This window comes from Falco cherrug, chromosome 6 (assembly GCF_023634085.1).
Source record: "Falco cherrug isolate bFalChe1 chromosome 6, bFalChe1.pri, whole genome shotgun sequence".
Classification (NCBI taxonomy): Eukaryota; Metazoa; Chordata; class Aves; order Falconiformes; family Falconidae; genus Falco; species Falco cherrug.
In genome coordinates this window covers 10,574,520-10,590,820 of record NC_073702.1, presented here as the reverse complement: position 1 = coordinate 10,590,820, position 16,301 = coordinate 10,574,520, and the positions used below count along the sequence as shown (strand labels likewise).

At 45.8% G+C, this 16,301-nt stretch overlaps 1 protein-coding gene across 1 annotated transcript; it reads right to left on the bottom strand.

Annotated features, from left to right (window-relative positions):
- Positions 1 to 7,193: 7,193 nt before the first annotated feature.
- Positions 7,194 to 11,153, bottom strand: LOC102047145 (cytochrome c oxidase subunit 7A2, mitochondrial). Its single transcript, XM_055714829.1, has 4 exons — positions 11,014 to 11,153; positions 9,685 to 9,774; positions 8,248 to 8,332; positions 7,194 to 7,409 (listed from the first exon to the last, which is right to left on the bottom strand). Exons 1-4 carry the CDS (start codon positions 11,029 to 11,031, stop codon positions 7,351 to 7,353), a joined length of 252 nt encoding a protein of 83 aa, XP_055570804.1. The 5' UTR covers positions 11,032 to 11,153; the 3' UTR covers positions 7,194 to 7,350.
- Between the last annotated feature and the right edge of the window lie 5,148 nt (positions 11,154 to 16,301).

Sequence of the window (16,301 nt, the reverse complement as noted above, 5' to 3'; positions counted from 1 at the left end):
TTGTTTGAACTGTCATTTATCTTACAGTAGCATGAACAATATTTTTTATTCTGCCACAGTTGGCACACTACTAAGCTTCCTTTGTTAACCTTAAAACCATGGAAGCTTAAAAACTTGAATAATGAAAAATAGGGTGGCAAGGGAACTGGAAGAGGTGGAGGACTCATTGCCTATCTAGCAGAAAATGTCCCCCATAGTTTTGGGGTGACATTTAGAACAATCCAGCTCAGTGGAAGCCAGGAGGATTTCCCATTCTTTACAGCAAAATATAAAAAAATCATAGTTACCGTTTCTAATATTCTAAGTAACTGAAAAATACTTTTTACGTGAACTTGAAATAGAAAATAAAGTTTACATGAAATCTCTTTTGGGGAAAGGTATGATGTGTATTGCCTAAACACAAAAGTAGGACTGCAGTAAGGTAGCAATATTGTACGTCAGTATAATAGCTAAGTCCAGAGAATCCTGATTTAAGGATGGTAATTAAGCACTACAGTAATAAGATCAGACAAGAAAAACACACCGTATGAGTGTTACCTGCTAGCAGTCCATGACTTCTTATTACTGACCATTTTATTTTTTCACATTTATAATTTTTTCCACATTAACAAGGAGTAATAGATGTTGTTTATTTTATTTTCTTCTGCTCATAAAATACCCATTGGAAGGCTGAAGGTAAGATCTTCAGATACTTCCAAACATTTTCCATTCATTTTAGCCCTAGAATGCATAGCTCTCTTTTTGCATTTTCCTAGGGAAAGAAAGTATAGGCAGTACAGGTACCTCATTTACACCTTCTGGCAGCTTGTGGTGTGGACGTGGCTGCAACAAATTACACATACAGACTGAACAGCAGGTGGGAATTGCCCTGTTAGCTCTGTAATGTGGTCCCACAAAATGGTGCTGAGCAGCTGACTGTGAGTCTTGTTTGCTTTCCCCCTCCTCCTGCTCCTGCAGCAGAAAGAATCTTGGCGGTGCCCATGGCTCCCCTGCCCACCTCCATCTGCAGGCTCCAGGGACGTGCTTTGGGGCTACTAGACCCACCTCTGCCAGGACAATTTTTTGTCATTTGTTATTCATTTAAGTAACATTTCAAAGCTCTGTCTATGAATACTGATCGCTTTGTGGTATGAAGATCTTTTTTCTAGCTTGCATTTACTCCATACGCCCTCCCACCAGGGATGCTGCCTGCAGCACAACTCGTGAGCTGCCACCATTCCTGAGACAGCGGAATCTGAGGTGCATGTTCTGCTTCAGTCACACACAGAAATGCACATCTACCGCCTAGGTCATCACAGGATTTTTATAATTTCGACTATTTAAACAATTGTCCTTCTTTCAACATTCTTCATAATTCCCACAGGTGGGAAAGGACATGGGTTTCTTAAGGATTTTGATCTTTCCCTATGCTGCCTTCCAGATGCCCACCGCTTAGTCCCCATCTTGGCAGTAACCCTGGGCATGTGACGGCAGCAGAAGCCTTACCAGTGTCGCAGAGAGCAGGCTGATTCCTTCACATGCTGTGAAGTATAACTCACTGTGCTGTGAGGTATCTCTTCCTTGTAGGCATCAATGTTCATCTCAAGATAAGCTGAATCCAATTTCCCAGACCTTCTTCTGAGGCATCCATACAGGCAGTTCTTGCTCTTTTCATCATGCAGTTGGCCAAACCCAGCTATGCAGAGAGGCTACCATCAAGGGGGATTTCCCCACTCTCCTTTTTTGAGATTTGTGGGTTTGCTAGAGAGTTCTGAACACACTGGCCCTTCTCTTCCATTTTGCCTCAGGTTTAACAAGCACATTCTGGTTGTCCAGGATAGCAATGAAAAATTCTGAATTTAATCCATGAGAGGCCCAAAATAGTACTGTAGCAGGAAACTAGATTTTTGTGCTCATTTTCGCATTCTGGAAAACCCACTGTTTCCATGAGAAGAGAAACAAAAGGATTGTTTTGGTGGATTTTTTTTTTTTTACAAGCTATTTGTTAGAGAGTCAACACCAGAATTTCAGCGTAATAACCCACAAGCAGCAACTTGCCAGAAAGGCTGCAAAGGCACAGATTGTTAGGAACATAAAACCTAACCAGGGATGCACAGCTGCCACTGATTCCCACATATGTTCTTCCCCAGTAATTTTAAGTCAAGCTAGTAAGAGGCATCAGGGTAGCTTACAAGTGATTCTCATACTCACCAACTTAATGATGCTTCCCAGAAGCAGTTTTCACAGAGCAGGCATTTTCACTGACAGCACGAGCTACTTCAGATATAAGGTTTGCTCCTAAATACAGGATAGCAGCTAATAGTTATTACTGGGTATCCCTGCCCAATGGCACAATCAATTTTTTCTCCTCCAAAGACAACGATAGGTCTCCATTTGCATTTGTGGTTGTCAGTGTCACAGCAAGCTGATAAACACCACCTCAGCCACTGAAAAAGGACTTTGGAAAGGATCATGATCAAAGCATTAGCTTTATCAGCACTTTGTTGTGTTTCTACGTATACAGACTGCTTCCATACAGTTCTGCTGTTGAAACAGAGCAGGTGAGCACTCCTCCACTATGTTGTTGCTAAGCCACATAACCTGACTTCAGGCACATAGTTCAAACTGCTGCCAGAAAGTTTGGAGTGACCCAGTAGAAATGACATTGGAGCAGAACTGACAGCTCTCCCAGAAAGCACGCCTTTAGAAGCAGCAGCTACTGACACCCTAACACAAACGAGTAGCAGCAACCTAAAACTCAGCCATGCCTACAGCTTCTGCCTCACGTTCTGTGAAAGGTCTGAACAAAAGACATTGAAAGATACCTGCTTACCTCTTTAAGTCTGTGAAATTCATGATTTCTCTAGGTGGAGATACTCAAGTGCAATTGTGGCTTCCTTTAGCTGTGTTTACAGCAATGTTAACAACCATCCTTCAAACACATGTACTCCTGTATCCCAGAAAAAGAAACACTCTTCAGAGAAAGGACGGTGAAACCCTGGAGCAGGTTGCACAGAGGCTGTAGAATCTCTGTCACAGAATCACAGAACAGTCAGGGTTGGAAGGGACCTCTGGAGATCTTCTAGTCCCACCCCCTGCTACAGCAGGTTTGCCTAGAGCAGGATGCACAAAATTGCATCCAGGTGGGTTTCTAATGTCTCTAGAGAAGGAGACCCCATACCCTCTCTGGGCAGCCTGTTCCAGTGCCCTGCCACCCTCAAAGTAAAAAAGTTCTTCCTCATGTTCAGATGGAACTTCTTGTGTTGCAGTTTGTGCCCGTTGCCCCTTGTTCTGTCACTGGGCACCACTGAATGGAGCCTGGCCCCGTCCTCTTGAATTCACCCTCAAGGTATCTGTAGACATTGACAAGATCCTCTCAGTCTTCTCCAGGCTACACAGCCCCGGCTCTCTCAGCCTTTCCTCACAAGGGAGATGCTCCAGTCCCCTCACCATCTTCACAGCCCCCCGCTGGGCCCTCTCCAGCAGTTCCCCATCTCCCTTGAACTGGGGAGCCCAGAACTGGACACAGCACTCCAGGTTCAGCCTCACCAGGGCAGAATGAGGAGGGGGATCACCTCCCTCGACCTGCTGGCCACGCTGCTCCCAATGCCCCCCAGGGTCCTGTTGCCCTTCTTGGCCACCGGGACACACAGCTGGCTTGTGGGCAGCTTGCTGTCCCCCAGAACCCCCAGGCCCTTCTCCGCAGAGCTGCCTTCCAGCAGGTCACCCCTGGCCTGTGCTGGTGCATGGGGTTGTCCCTCCCCAGGTGCAGGACCCTGCACTTGCCTGTGTTGAACTTCATGAGTCTCGTCTCCACTCAACTCTCTAGCTCATCCAGGTGTCACTGAATGGTAGCACAGACTTTCCTGGTGTATCAGAAGATGGCATCCCTGGAGACGCTCTCTGTGGGACTGTTCAAGGCCCTGGGCAACCCAATGTAGCTCTGAAGTGGCACTGCTCTAAGCAGAAGATTGGACCAGTTGACCTTCAGAGGTCCCTCCCAACCTGAATTATGCTACAATTGTTTGAAACCTAATCCACGTAACCTGGTATGTACTTACGAACTAGACCTGCTCCTGCCCTACAGACATGTGCCAGTCCTGCTCTTAAGCTACTGAAGAGTACAATTCATAGACAGAAGGTGGCCTCTCTAAACATTTAGCCTATCCCCAAAGTTACAGATAGCACTGGAGAAAGTCTTCCAAAAGAGCATTAGAAACTGACAAGAATTATCAATAAGAATTTAATTAACTTTTAGCACTTCTAATAAAAGAATTAACTTTTATAAGCACTGCCTTCAATATCTTCAGTATTTCTAGCTTAACAGGGTCCCATTCAGCCTAGATCAAATTAGCAGTCAACTGCCAGAGTATCTAATTAACAATCACTGTAAACCTTTTCAATCAGTAGAAAAATTCTAGCGCTGCACTAGTGCAGCTAGTATTAACACTTACTGTGCCCCTCCTTCACTTCATTATCTGCCCTAGAACACCCTCAAGTTCTCTAAAATTTTTTTAATTATTAATATTATCCTAAAGAAGGAATTGCTTTATTTACCCTAATGACTGAGAGCAAGCCGGCTTTAGCCACCTGAAACATGAGGCAATGTTGGAAGATTACCAAGTCTTAATTACGATTAACATATAAATCTTGATTTCATGGGTAGCAAGATAAATACGTGTTCACTTGCTAATCGTATTTGCATGCTTAGAAATCTTCATTCTTTTAGGAAATACAATGTCTGACTAAGTCGTACCACAGAAAAGCCACTGAAAAAAATAACTTGTTAGATGAAGGTGTTGAGTTTAACTGAAACTACTTCTAAGCCCCTGAAGCTGCAGAGGACAGTGTTATTATCTCTACAGTAAAAACTATCACCTTTGGAGGGTGATCAGGAATCAGATTCCTCTATTTCTAGACACATTACAGTCAACTTCCAGCAGTCCACTGCAAGGATACAGCATAATCATCAAGTACTCAACATTTATTTCCACACAGGATAATCCAATCCTAATCATTTATTATAAAATTAATTTGCTCTACTAAAGCAAGAAGAGGAAATTCCTATAACAGACAAGATACTACTTTCTCACAGTGCTTTAGGGCATTTAACTCACCTCTAAAGCACTGACATAAATCACATAAAAAGAAAAGAGGCTTACAAGTCAAAGATCAGCATATTGATAACCCAGCATAAATTTACTGAAAGTAAAAAGCACTCTAGTGTAGTATCATGGAATGGTTTGGGTTGGAAGGGACCTTAAAAATCATCTAGTTCCAACCCCCTGCCATGGGCAGGGACACCTCCCACCAGACCAGGTTGCTCCAAGCCCCATCCAGCCTGGCCCTGAGCACTCCCAGGGATGGGGCATCCACAGCTGCTCTGGGCAGCCTGCTCCAGTGCCTCACCACCCTCACCGTGAAAAATTTCTCCCTAATCTCTGATCTAAGTCTACCCTCTTTCAGCTTTAAGCCACTGCCCCTTGTCCTGTCACTACATGCCCTTGTAAAAGTCCCTCTCCAGCTTCCTTGTAGGCCCCCGTGAGGTACTGGAAGGCTGCTACAAGGTCTCTCTGGAGCCTTCTCTTCTCCAGGCTGAACAACCCCAGCTCTCAGCCTGTCTTCATAGAACAGATGCTCCAGCCCTCTGATCATCTTTGTGGCCCTCCTCTGGACTTGCTCCAACAGGTCCATGTCCTTCTTATGTTGGGTGCTCCAAAACTCCATGTAGTACTCCAGGTGGGGTCTCTATGACAGCTCATCAAAATCTGTGTTAGAGGGGGACAAACCTGCTGGCCATGCTTCTTTTGACACAGCCCAGGATATGGTTGGCTTTGTGGCTGCAAGCACACGTTGCTGGCTCATATTCAGTTCTTCGCCCACCAGTACCCCCAAGTCCTCCTCTGGGCTGGTGTCAGTCCATTCACTGCCCAGCCTGTATCTGTGCTTGGGATTGCCCCGATCCACGTGCAGGACCTTGCACTTGGCCTGGTTGGACTTCATGAGGTTTGCACAGGGCCACCCTGTCAAGGTCCCCCTGGATGGCATCCTTTCCCTCCAGCTTCTTGACCACATCACACAGCTTGGTGTTGGCGGCAAACTGGCTGTGGGTGCGCTCAGTCCCACTGTCCACGCTGCCAACAAAGATGCTAAACAGCACCCGTCCCAGTACAACCCCTGAGCAGCGCCACTTGTCTGCCTTGGACACTGAGACATGGACCACAACTCTTTTGAGTGTGACCATCCAGCCAATTCCTTATCCACCAAGTGGTCCATCCATGTCTGTTTAGTTTAGAGACAGGGATGTTGTGTGGAACAATGTCAAATGCTTTGCACAAGACCAGGTAGATGACATTGGTTGCCCTTTCCGCATCCATCAATGCTGTAACCCCATCATAGGTGTCCACCAGATTTGTCAGGCACAATTTCCCCTTAGTGAAGCCATGTTGGCTGTCACCAATCACCTCCTTATTTTCCAGGTGCCTTAGCATGAAGCATCTGCTCCATGGTCTTGCTGGGCATGCAGGTGAGACTGACTGGCCTGTCACTGCAGGTCTTCCTTTTTAAAAATGGGAGTTATGTTTTCCCTTTTCCAGTCAGTGGGAACTTCACCAGACTGCCACGACTCCTCAAATGTGATGCTTAGTGATCCACTATGATGCCACCTGTCCCTGCCCTCCCTTTAATCCTGATCCATAAACTCTCAGTCAGCTCCTCATCCATCCCCATGGGGAGCTCTGTGCACTCCAGCTGGTCACCAACGGAGTGAAACACCTCCTCCTCCTCCTCCTCTCCCCTGCCCATACTTCCTAAAGAGCCCCTATCTTTCCATGCCAAACTCCAGTCGTAAGAGCCATCCCACCACATCTCTGTAAGGCAAGTAAGGTCAGAGCCCTGCAGGTGTGCACATGCCCCTAACTCCTTTTGTTTACTCCCCGTGCTGTGTGCATTCGCCTAAAGGGATTTAAGTTGGGCCCCCATGAAGCTGACCTGGCTGCAGCGGCTGGAGTTGCTTTGTGCTGCTCTCCTGCCGACCCGTGATCCCGCTCCGGGCATCTGTTGCTGGCACTGGCATCAAACTGGTAGGAGTGGGAAGGACTGAGGTTCCCCTCCTCTGGAAACTTTAGTTTAAAGCCTTCTTCACCAGCCTGGAAGCCTATGGCTGAAGATGCGTGCACACAGGAAAACACGATATAGTCCAGACCACCACAACACAACATAGAAACTGCTTTATTGATTGCAGTTAATATTTTGCAATTAAATTATGATTCCAAGCATTAAGCCAGCTGCTTACAACAAGTATAAGCTGCCACCATAGTCGCATGGAATTGGACGAAGAGATGCTGGTCACTGAGGCATCAAGAACTGGAATCATTTCTGCTTCTTGGGCATTGAAGCAACAAGCAGCTCGTAAACAACATAAGCCGTTCCTGAATTAAGAGACAGAAAATACATCTTCAGAATGGTAAATAGAATTCATTTCAAGTCAGCTTTCCTTTCCCAGTTTGTTCCAGAAGAAACATTGACAACAAGCAGCTGCAATTCAGACATAACACATTTCCATAGCCACCTCTAAATGATTTTTGGTGTGGGGTTTTTGGCAATTTCTATTTTAGAGAAAAAAAAATCCTTCAATACCTCTCCATAGACTGCATAAAAATAAAGGGGGGGGGGGGGGGGGGGAGGGAAGGGGAGAGACATGTTTGTGGAACCTACACAGATGATCATAAAGTAATGGCTATTTATTCTTATGAGATCAACATATTTAAATTAAAGACTATTAAAAAATATGAAACAAGCAACAAAAAGGTTAAATATATACAGTCTCATGAAGCTTGGATATATTCTGCTACTTTTCACCACATGTGAAACCTCAGTACATTATCACCTAGCACTAAAAAGTCAGACTAGTGACAAAAATGGTATACATATGTGCTATAATTTCGGTTTACTCCTTTCCAGAATAAGCTTTGTAAGTAGTTCTAGTTTTCTCTAACATCGTACATGAATTCTGAAGGAGTATTGAGCCCATAGTACCATTAATCAGGGGGAAAAAAGCCACCTGAAAAGCTACATTTGAGAAGGCACAAATAAATTTCCCCTTTCCGCATGCATTTTGCATGTTCTGAAGAACAGACTGAACAAACTGTGTGACTAATTTACAAAGGAAACACCACTCATATTGGAAATTGTACCAAAGGAAAAGTATTTTAACATTAGCACACGGGAAATTGTATCAAACTGTAAGTATTTTAATACTAGCCTTACCAAAAGCTGTAAGACCCATGGTGAGCCTATACAACAGAGAATCCATTACACCACCTTTAAGATACACTGGGATGCCATTATCCTCCTAATGAAAACAAGTGACAAAAAGGAATTATTTAAATACAGTTCCTGCAATATTGTGTTAATATAATTAGAATTATGCAGAACAAGAATCACCTCCCCAAATTATCTTCCCAACTCCGAAAAGACACTGAATCTTATTTTGACTCTGCTTTCTCTTTCAAGCTTTCATTCTGTAACCAGATGATCACTCACTAGGGAAGTACAGTAAATGATGCTCACGTTCATTTCTAAAGCAGTGACTGGCAGATGCCTAAACACTTCTGACACCAGTAGCCAGCCCCCTTGGGTGCACAGGATATGATTACCATCCCTAGAAACTTCCCGACCATCTCCAGCATAGTCAATCCCTGCTATAGGAAGCAACAAGGGGAGGAGCCTCTACTGTCACCTGGTATCACACAGGAAATTGTTTTGCTCCACTTGAAGTAAAACTCCAAAGACACCAGTCCTGCTTAACTTGCTGTCCCACAAGAAAGAAACGGGAAGAGATAAACCTAGAGATGTCCACCAGCAGAAACAGAATCTCTGACCTCACCCATCACCAACCTCCTGCTTCCCCTTGGCTCACAATGAACACTGTGCTCCTTTAGGCAGTGTCCCAACAAGACTGGCTTTCTCTTTCACGGAAAAGGAAAGCAACGAGAGACAAAAACTATTAAACTGGGGCTTCTAACATAGTTTTCGCTTTCATATGGCTGAATCCCAGACTGCTCTATCCTCCGTATGAAGCTGCTGTTCCAGGTTAGAGCTGACAGCTGGGAGTATGCTCTTGAATATCCACTGCTTTGGCATTTGAAGAACCACTAGTTCTCACGAGGTGGCCCTATCAATCAGGAAGACAGTAATTCAGAAATTATAATTTTCTAGGACTGAATCCAATCCCTTAAGACCTTTACTGTTTTCATAACTGAGAAGTACCATAATACCACATCCTCACTAAGAATTATGGGGCTCATCTATGATCTATGGATATAGCAGTAAAATAGCAGGTTTAACTTTTCCCTGTACTTCTGTCCTCTCACTTGTTGTTTTTCTCCATTTGTTCTTAGAACATACTTCATCTTTATCTTTGTACAGTACCTACTACTCATAAGAAACCAGGGTACAAATCATTTCACAATGCAAAAAACCCTAAAGGGCCTGCAAGTCAAGTATGCATGTACAAACACTCTTAATCTCTGCAGAAAATAACTGATTTCAAACACTGCAGTCATACAACTGATTTCAAGAGCTCACTTCAGATGTAAAGAGGACTTTCACCAGTTCTTTAGCAATAAAAAAGTATGCAGTTAAGATCTACTAGAACACTGTTACTCTACTAACATTATTCTACTATCAATGCTCACTCATTACCTGAAAAAGCTTCTGCTTCTCAGGAACTCTATTTTGCAACTGCCTGTGTGAAGCAGTGCTTATGGTCCTCTGGGAAATTTGGTGAAGACCCTGAAATAAAAGATAAACAGTGTTTTACAAATAGTGAAATTTTTGCAGCTATATCCACGCTGGATAGAAAGTTTATTTTAAAACTAAGATTGAAGTCTGAAGGGACAGGAAGAAAGGAAGGTCTTTAAAAAAAACCAAACAAACCTTCTCATCAAAACCCACTGGGTTTTAATTCAGCCCATCCATTCAACAGACTACGTGAAGGACTGACTGATTGGTTATCTAATAAGGAAAAACCAAGGAAAATTACTTTCAGAAGGGCTCAACAGATTTATGGATCTGCAGCATGACCTTCATATTTAGCATCCTTTTAGGGGAAATCTCGACCTCTGGCCCTTAGACCTCAGTTTTAGACACCATTTGCTGTGATTAACTCTACCAATGGGGACAATAATATTTAGGACAAACGTGTTTGTGCTGATAAGGATCTTCTGTCATAGCCACAGTTCACCTGCTAGCCACCAGCACGGGAGATAATCCAGCACGGGAGAAGGCACACCCCACCCCTGCATACACACAGAGTTTAAAGACACCCAGCTGTGTCCTAAGCTGGAATCTGTTTCCACAGTCAGATCGTGTATGCGCTCGTTAGCACAGGTCAGGCCACCAAAAACAATGATCTGTAATTCTTCCGAGGGCTCAAGTGTCAGGTCTCAAAGTTAAGAACATCCGCGCCTCTCCAAGCTGCCGCCAGTCTCCTTCCAGCAACGCTGCTAACACCGATCCTCCCCCGCGAAATTACCGCCGCTAAAAACGCAGCCAAGAGGGCAGCCAAGCAGGTGATGCTGGCTGCAAGCAACGGCACCACACGCCTCGCCTCGCCTCGCCTCCTCCCCTCCCCACCCCAGATAAACACGCGATCAAATTTATCTCCTCAGAGACGGACTAAGCGTACCCGAGGCACCCGGACGCCAACTCCCAGCCCTCCCGGCGCCTAAAGCTCAGCACTAGGTGGGGCGAGTGGGCCAGGACCTCAAACGTAGCACTTCCCCCCAGCAGCCCCTTCAGCAGCAGCACCCGGCGTCAGCGCTCGGCGGGGGGGGCACCGGGCGGCCGAGTGCCGCAGCCGGGGCGGGCGCCGGCAGCCCCCGAGGGGACCCCCCCACTCGCCCGGCTCGGCTGCCCGCGGCGCCCCGGGAGCGGCAGCCCCGCGGCGAGCTGACGCGGCGGCAGCGGGCTCCTCCCCGCAGCTCGGCCCGGTCCGCCTCGCCTTAGCCCGGCCCGGCGCGGCGGCCTCACCAGCAGGTTCCGCCACATCGCGGCTCTTGGTCCCGTCACCTCCCGCCGGCAGCAAGGGCAGCGGAAGCCGGAAGCAGCTCCCCCGCCCTCACCGACGGTACCACAGAGGCAGCGGCGCGGCGCGCCCAGAGCGCCGCCTCAGAGCCCACAGCGCCGCCTCAGAGCCCACAGCGCCGCCTCAGAGCCCGCCCCGCCCGCCGCCGCGCCGGGGCTGGGGGAGGAGCCGGCACCGCCCGCTGCGGGAGCGGGAGCGCGCCGCGGCCGCCTGCGGGCCGATGCGGGGCGGGCCGTGCCCCCCTGGCACGCACTCGCACGACGGTCTTTCCCCAGCAAAACACGTCGCCCGGCGGCCCCGCGGCGCAAAAGGGTGCCCGGCGTGAGGCCGGGGGGGCAGCAGGAGGCGGCCGCTGCACAGGAGCCGCCTCCGGGCGGGTGAGAGAGGGCGGCCCCGGCCCAGCCGCGCCCCGCGCGAGTTCGGCCCCATCCTCGGCCCCATGGGACGTTTGTCCGGTGTCGCGGCCCGGGAAGCAGAGGCGACACAGACACACACACCGCAGCACCGGGCAGGACCCGGGCCCTGCTCAGCCGTTTCTGCGCGGCGCACGGCGCTGTTGCCGCAGGCTCCCGCGGCTGCCGGCCGCTGCCCTGCCCCGAGGGGCGGCTGGGCACAGCCGTGAGACCGGCACCCCGCGGAGCGGCGGCACGGGCTGTGCGATCGCCTCTCGTTAGAGCTGCTGGGCTGGCAGGGCCGGCAGGGCCCGTCCCGGCTGGCCGGCTCCGGGGGCGGCAGGGCCCGGCGCTGACCCAGCCGGGCGGCCCTTGCCCCTTGCTGAGCCGCGCGTCCCTTCCCGAGCCAGTGCGCGCCGGGAAAACAAAACTAAAACGTGCACCCGCTCCCTGGCTCAAACGCCATTAGCAGCAGGGACGCCGAGTACTCTGCACGTGCAAAACAAACAAACCAGTTTCATGTTTCACAAGATTGTGTGACAGGCAGTGAAGTAATGCCAGATTTGTCTGAAATGCAAGCCTATTCGATTCTAAGGGAAGAAACTATTTGCCCTTCAAGATGGTGCTCTGAGAAGCCTGGGGTTTTTTCCTGCATTGCAGATCTAGCCCCCTAATTGCATCTCCTTGTGCTTCAACCTTACGCTGCAATACAATGCTGTCAGGAACGCTATTTCCCGGCTCCGCTGCAGTGGCCGTGCACTCGGGTTTTTGGTGTTACACTGCTCTTGCACTGGTGCCAAACCCCATGATGAATAATGCACGTCGAACACAGCAAATTAGCGCTCGATCTAGTATGGAAATAACAAGGATCATATCTCAAAGCACAGCACTTGTCAATCTGATGAGCTGCCCCAGAAAGACACTAAAAATGCAGAGATGAAGAAGTATTTATAGGTATAGTCTTAGCTGGACAGCATATTAAAAATACCATTTAGAAAGCATAGTCATGGAGAAATATGATGTGTTGTAACGAAGGAGGAAATTGGATGCGTTATTTGACAATTTTCAAACACTCAAGCAGTGCTGTTACAGAATAGCACTTAGAATACATTACTACTACTGCAAGATAGATTTCCATTCACTCTTCTTGCAATCTTTCATATTATGAGTGCATAACAACATTTGTGTTCTGATTTTTATACTCTTAGTTGTGTTTAGATATTGGTAAAAGGATCATAATGCCCACAGAAATCATTATTGCTTAATTTCAACCGTGTGGACCATTTCCTGGTGTGTCTGAATCTCAGCTTCAGGGCTATTGCCTCCCAAAATACACTTTACAACAGACAGGCCATACTTAAAGCTTGGCACATGGGTTAGGTACCAGTCAAAGCTACAAGATAACTGCTCAGAGCAAGCACAGCTGGTGTCTTGTGAATTGACTAATTTATGAAGAAATGAAAACTTGAGGGAAAGAGAAATGGCAACTTGCTGCTTCAGGGTGAGGCTATTTCCCCAGAAGCAAACTCACGGACTGCTTTTTCCTAACTGGACAGAGTAACTTTTGCATGTTATTGTATTGAAGAATAATAAAATTGTTAATCAAAACTTACTTACTGTTACACAGGTCTGTTTAAAGCCAGAATAAAACCAGGTCTGTTAATCTGCATCTTAAAAAGTATTCATCACAAAAAGATGTTTTACATCTTAAACCAGTAATAGAAGGGTATGCGAACCCTGCTGAAGAGATCACAGAAACAACTGAGTTAACACTCAATCCAGGTGTGGAAGTGGAAACATCTGGTGCAGCATGACAGCTGAAAATGACAATTTTTTAAGTCTCCTCAGCCTCACCTGCCCACAGGTTGTTTTTTTCTTGCAAACAAAATACTTGACTAACCCAGTTAAATTGTGTATGAAGAGAGACAACATGCTGTACTGGTAGTGTAACCACTTTCCAAGTTACTTTTGAGTTGTAGAATACACTAAAATTGCATTAAAAGAACTTGCTGACATAAAGAACAATTTGTTCTGAAGCTTACAAGCATCCATTGTGAAGCACACACTAACTTCAACCATGTAACTCCAGACTTCAGTAGGCGAGCCTGAAGACAATCATATTTTCATTTCTTCCAAGAATATCACAATCCAATCTTTCATTTTCATAACCGAATTAATGAGGTCATTAATTAAATCCCTGGCCCTCTAACACTACTTAAAACATCTTGCCATTTTATTTAGCAAAATTTGGGCACAATCCTCAGGTGCCAATTCAATTGCACTTGTACATAACTCTGCTGTGCAGTTTGCTTGAACTGCTTCCTTTATGTCTTTATCTGAAATCAGGGTTCAGTGAGAAAGAACTCCTACCTGCTTTGTCAATTACTTTTTAAACTTCTTGAGCTTCATGAATTATTGACCTATGCTTTTATTTCTCTTATTTCATTCCCAACAGGAAATGAGAAAAATAATTTTCCAATTCAGACTTCATAGCAGCAGTTGGTGTAACTCAAATAACCAACAGTATTGCTTTTATTTTCAAACACGCTTTGAGCGTATTTGGAATGGGAGGCTTACAGGAAGATAGTTTCTTATTTGAGACTCAGGTCATATAAGGATCTGCTAATTCTTATCGGGCCATTTCATAATGGACTTTAGTCTTAATTGAAACTGTCAGGTAAGATTAGACCACATTTAGGCACAGAAGGCAGTGTGGTCAGAACAGAATCCATGAGCTAGAACATAGGGTATTTTTATACGAAAGTACTTCTGCTGATCTGAGGAAAATTTAATACTACCACCACTACAAAAAAAGCATTTTGCAACTGGGCTTTCTACCTCAGACCTCTTTTTCACAGTTAGAAGCAGCCTCTTCCACGAACAGGCCACGTTGCTAAGAAAGAGCAGGAATAAAACTGGCTTAGATTTTCACATTTTTTCTCCTACTTCAGAAGTGAAGTTTTGGCAGGCTGTTCAATACAGGCAAGTACTGATATGTGGAACATTTTGGGCTGTTGGGTTTTTTTGTGTTTGGGTTTGTTTGTTTGTTTTAAACTTACTGACTAGGTCAATACAAAGCCTTCATGGGACTGGGCTTGATTTTAAGATTGATATTGCAGACCTTCCTGAAGACCTTTGTGTTGTTGCCCTCTTCATTTCTAACTCATCATAGCTAATTAGTTCAGTTACAGGGAACACCCCCAGGTAATAAAAATATTGAACTTTTATTAAAAAAAAAACCCAACTTACGTAGTACCAAGGGTAGATTCACAAATTTTCAGGCAAGACCAGAAACATATTTTTGTCACGGGAACTTTGAAGATCAGAATCATTTGCAGTGCTTCCAGATTACTCTGTGGTTATGCCTTGCCCTTTGTCTTCAGTGGTTGCATTCCAACCAGTAACTTTTTCTTTTTTTTTTAAAGTAAGTGTAGGTACATTCTACTTTAGACAGTTACCTTTTTCCACCAGACACTGACTTCAACTCAGTCTTGGACATCTATCAATCTATAGACACTGAAACTCTTTTAAATTTTCCCACTGCAAGTAAGGCATCTGAGAGCAAGTGCAGTCAGTAATGCCTCCTGTGAATCCAATCCAATGCCAGCCATGTTCATTACCCTGATGGATTCAAGCAGGTACACATGCTTGCAGACGTTACTTGACCCTAGACTGTTACGGCCTTTTCTCCCATGGAGATTTCTGTAAAAAAAGACAAGGCTTGCATTCTTCCAAGGTTTAACATCCATAATTAAAAGCAAAACCATGCTGCCGAGAACCTAGTTTCAGTACCAGTGTGACCTTGGGAGGCAAAGGCTGTGAAGGATCCTTCACGCGCCAGTTACAAGCTGGTAACTTCCCTCTGACTCAGCCAAGCACAATCAACAGCTCCTAAATACCCTGGTGCAGGTAGAAAAATACACCCGAGGTGACAACCTGCTTTGTTACAGGGATGTAGATTTTTACAAGAAACCAGAAGGAACTTGATCTCACACAAGAGAATTTTCTTAGAGACCTCTTGCCTAAGAGAGGGACATGTCCTAGTTTCCCAAATTACTGTCTCCAGGAAAGAGTCGTTTCCCTCTTACAAGCAGACCCTCATACAGCAGCAGCCTCCAAAAAACTTATAATCGCTCACATTTTGGGCACTGCTTCCTTTGGGGAAGACTTGGAAAGTGCCTGACGGGCACTCAGAAAGCAGAGGCATGGCTCTTTGTACTCCTGAACCCTGGTAGTGAATACCTGTGAAGGATGCCACTGAAGAACCTGGTCACAGGTGGTCAAATCCAAATTCAACACGACACTGAACACGGGGACAGTGACACTGCCTGAAGCGTCAGACAGGGATGCCGCGGTTTCATCTTTGAACACGTGACATAAGGGCAACTTGTAAGAAACAGAAAATTCAAGATCTCCATAGTTATCAACTTGACATCACAACAAATGAACATGAGTGAAGGAAGAGTTTACAAATCTCGCGTAATATTTTAGGCTCTTACAAGCATTTTAAACTCCCTCAGGCATGCTGTTCATCAGGCATACTGCCTGACCAGTATTTACTGCTACAGGCTCTCAGAAAAAAAGCTTAATTGTAACAAAAATCAGACAGCAACTCTCCCAGTGCACTTCATTAAGAACTTCAAAGAAGCACTAACAGGTATAGTCAGTAGAAAAAAAAAAAAAAAACAGTAAGGCATCGAAAAATATTTTAAGGTAAAGATACAGAAATACTTTGGTTTTAATTTTGAACACAGGCCAAAAAGCAGCATTTCCTACTTGGAAAAAGACAGGGATTCTGAACAAATCAGAATATATTTGTATTTCAAGTGACAAGCACAAAG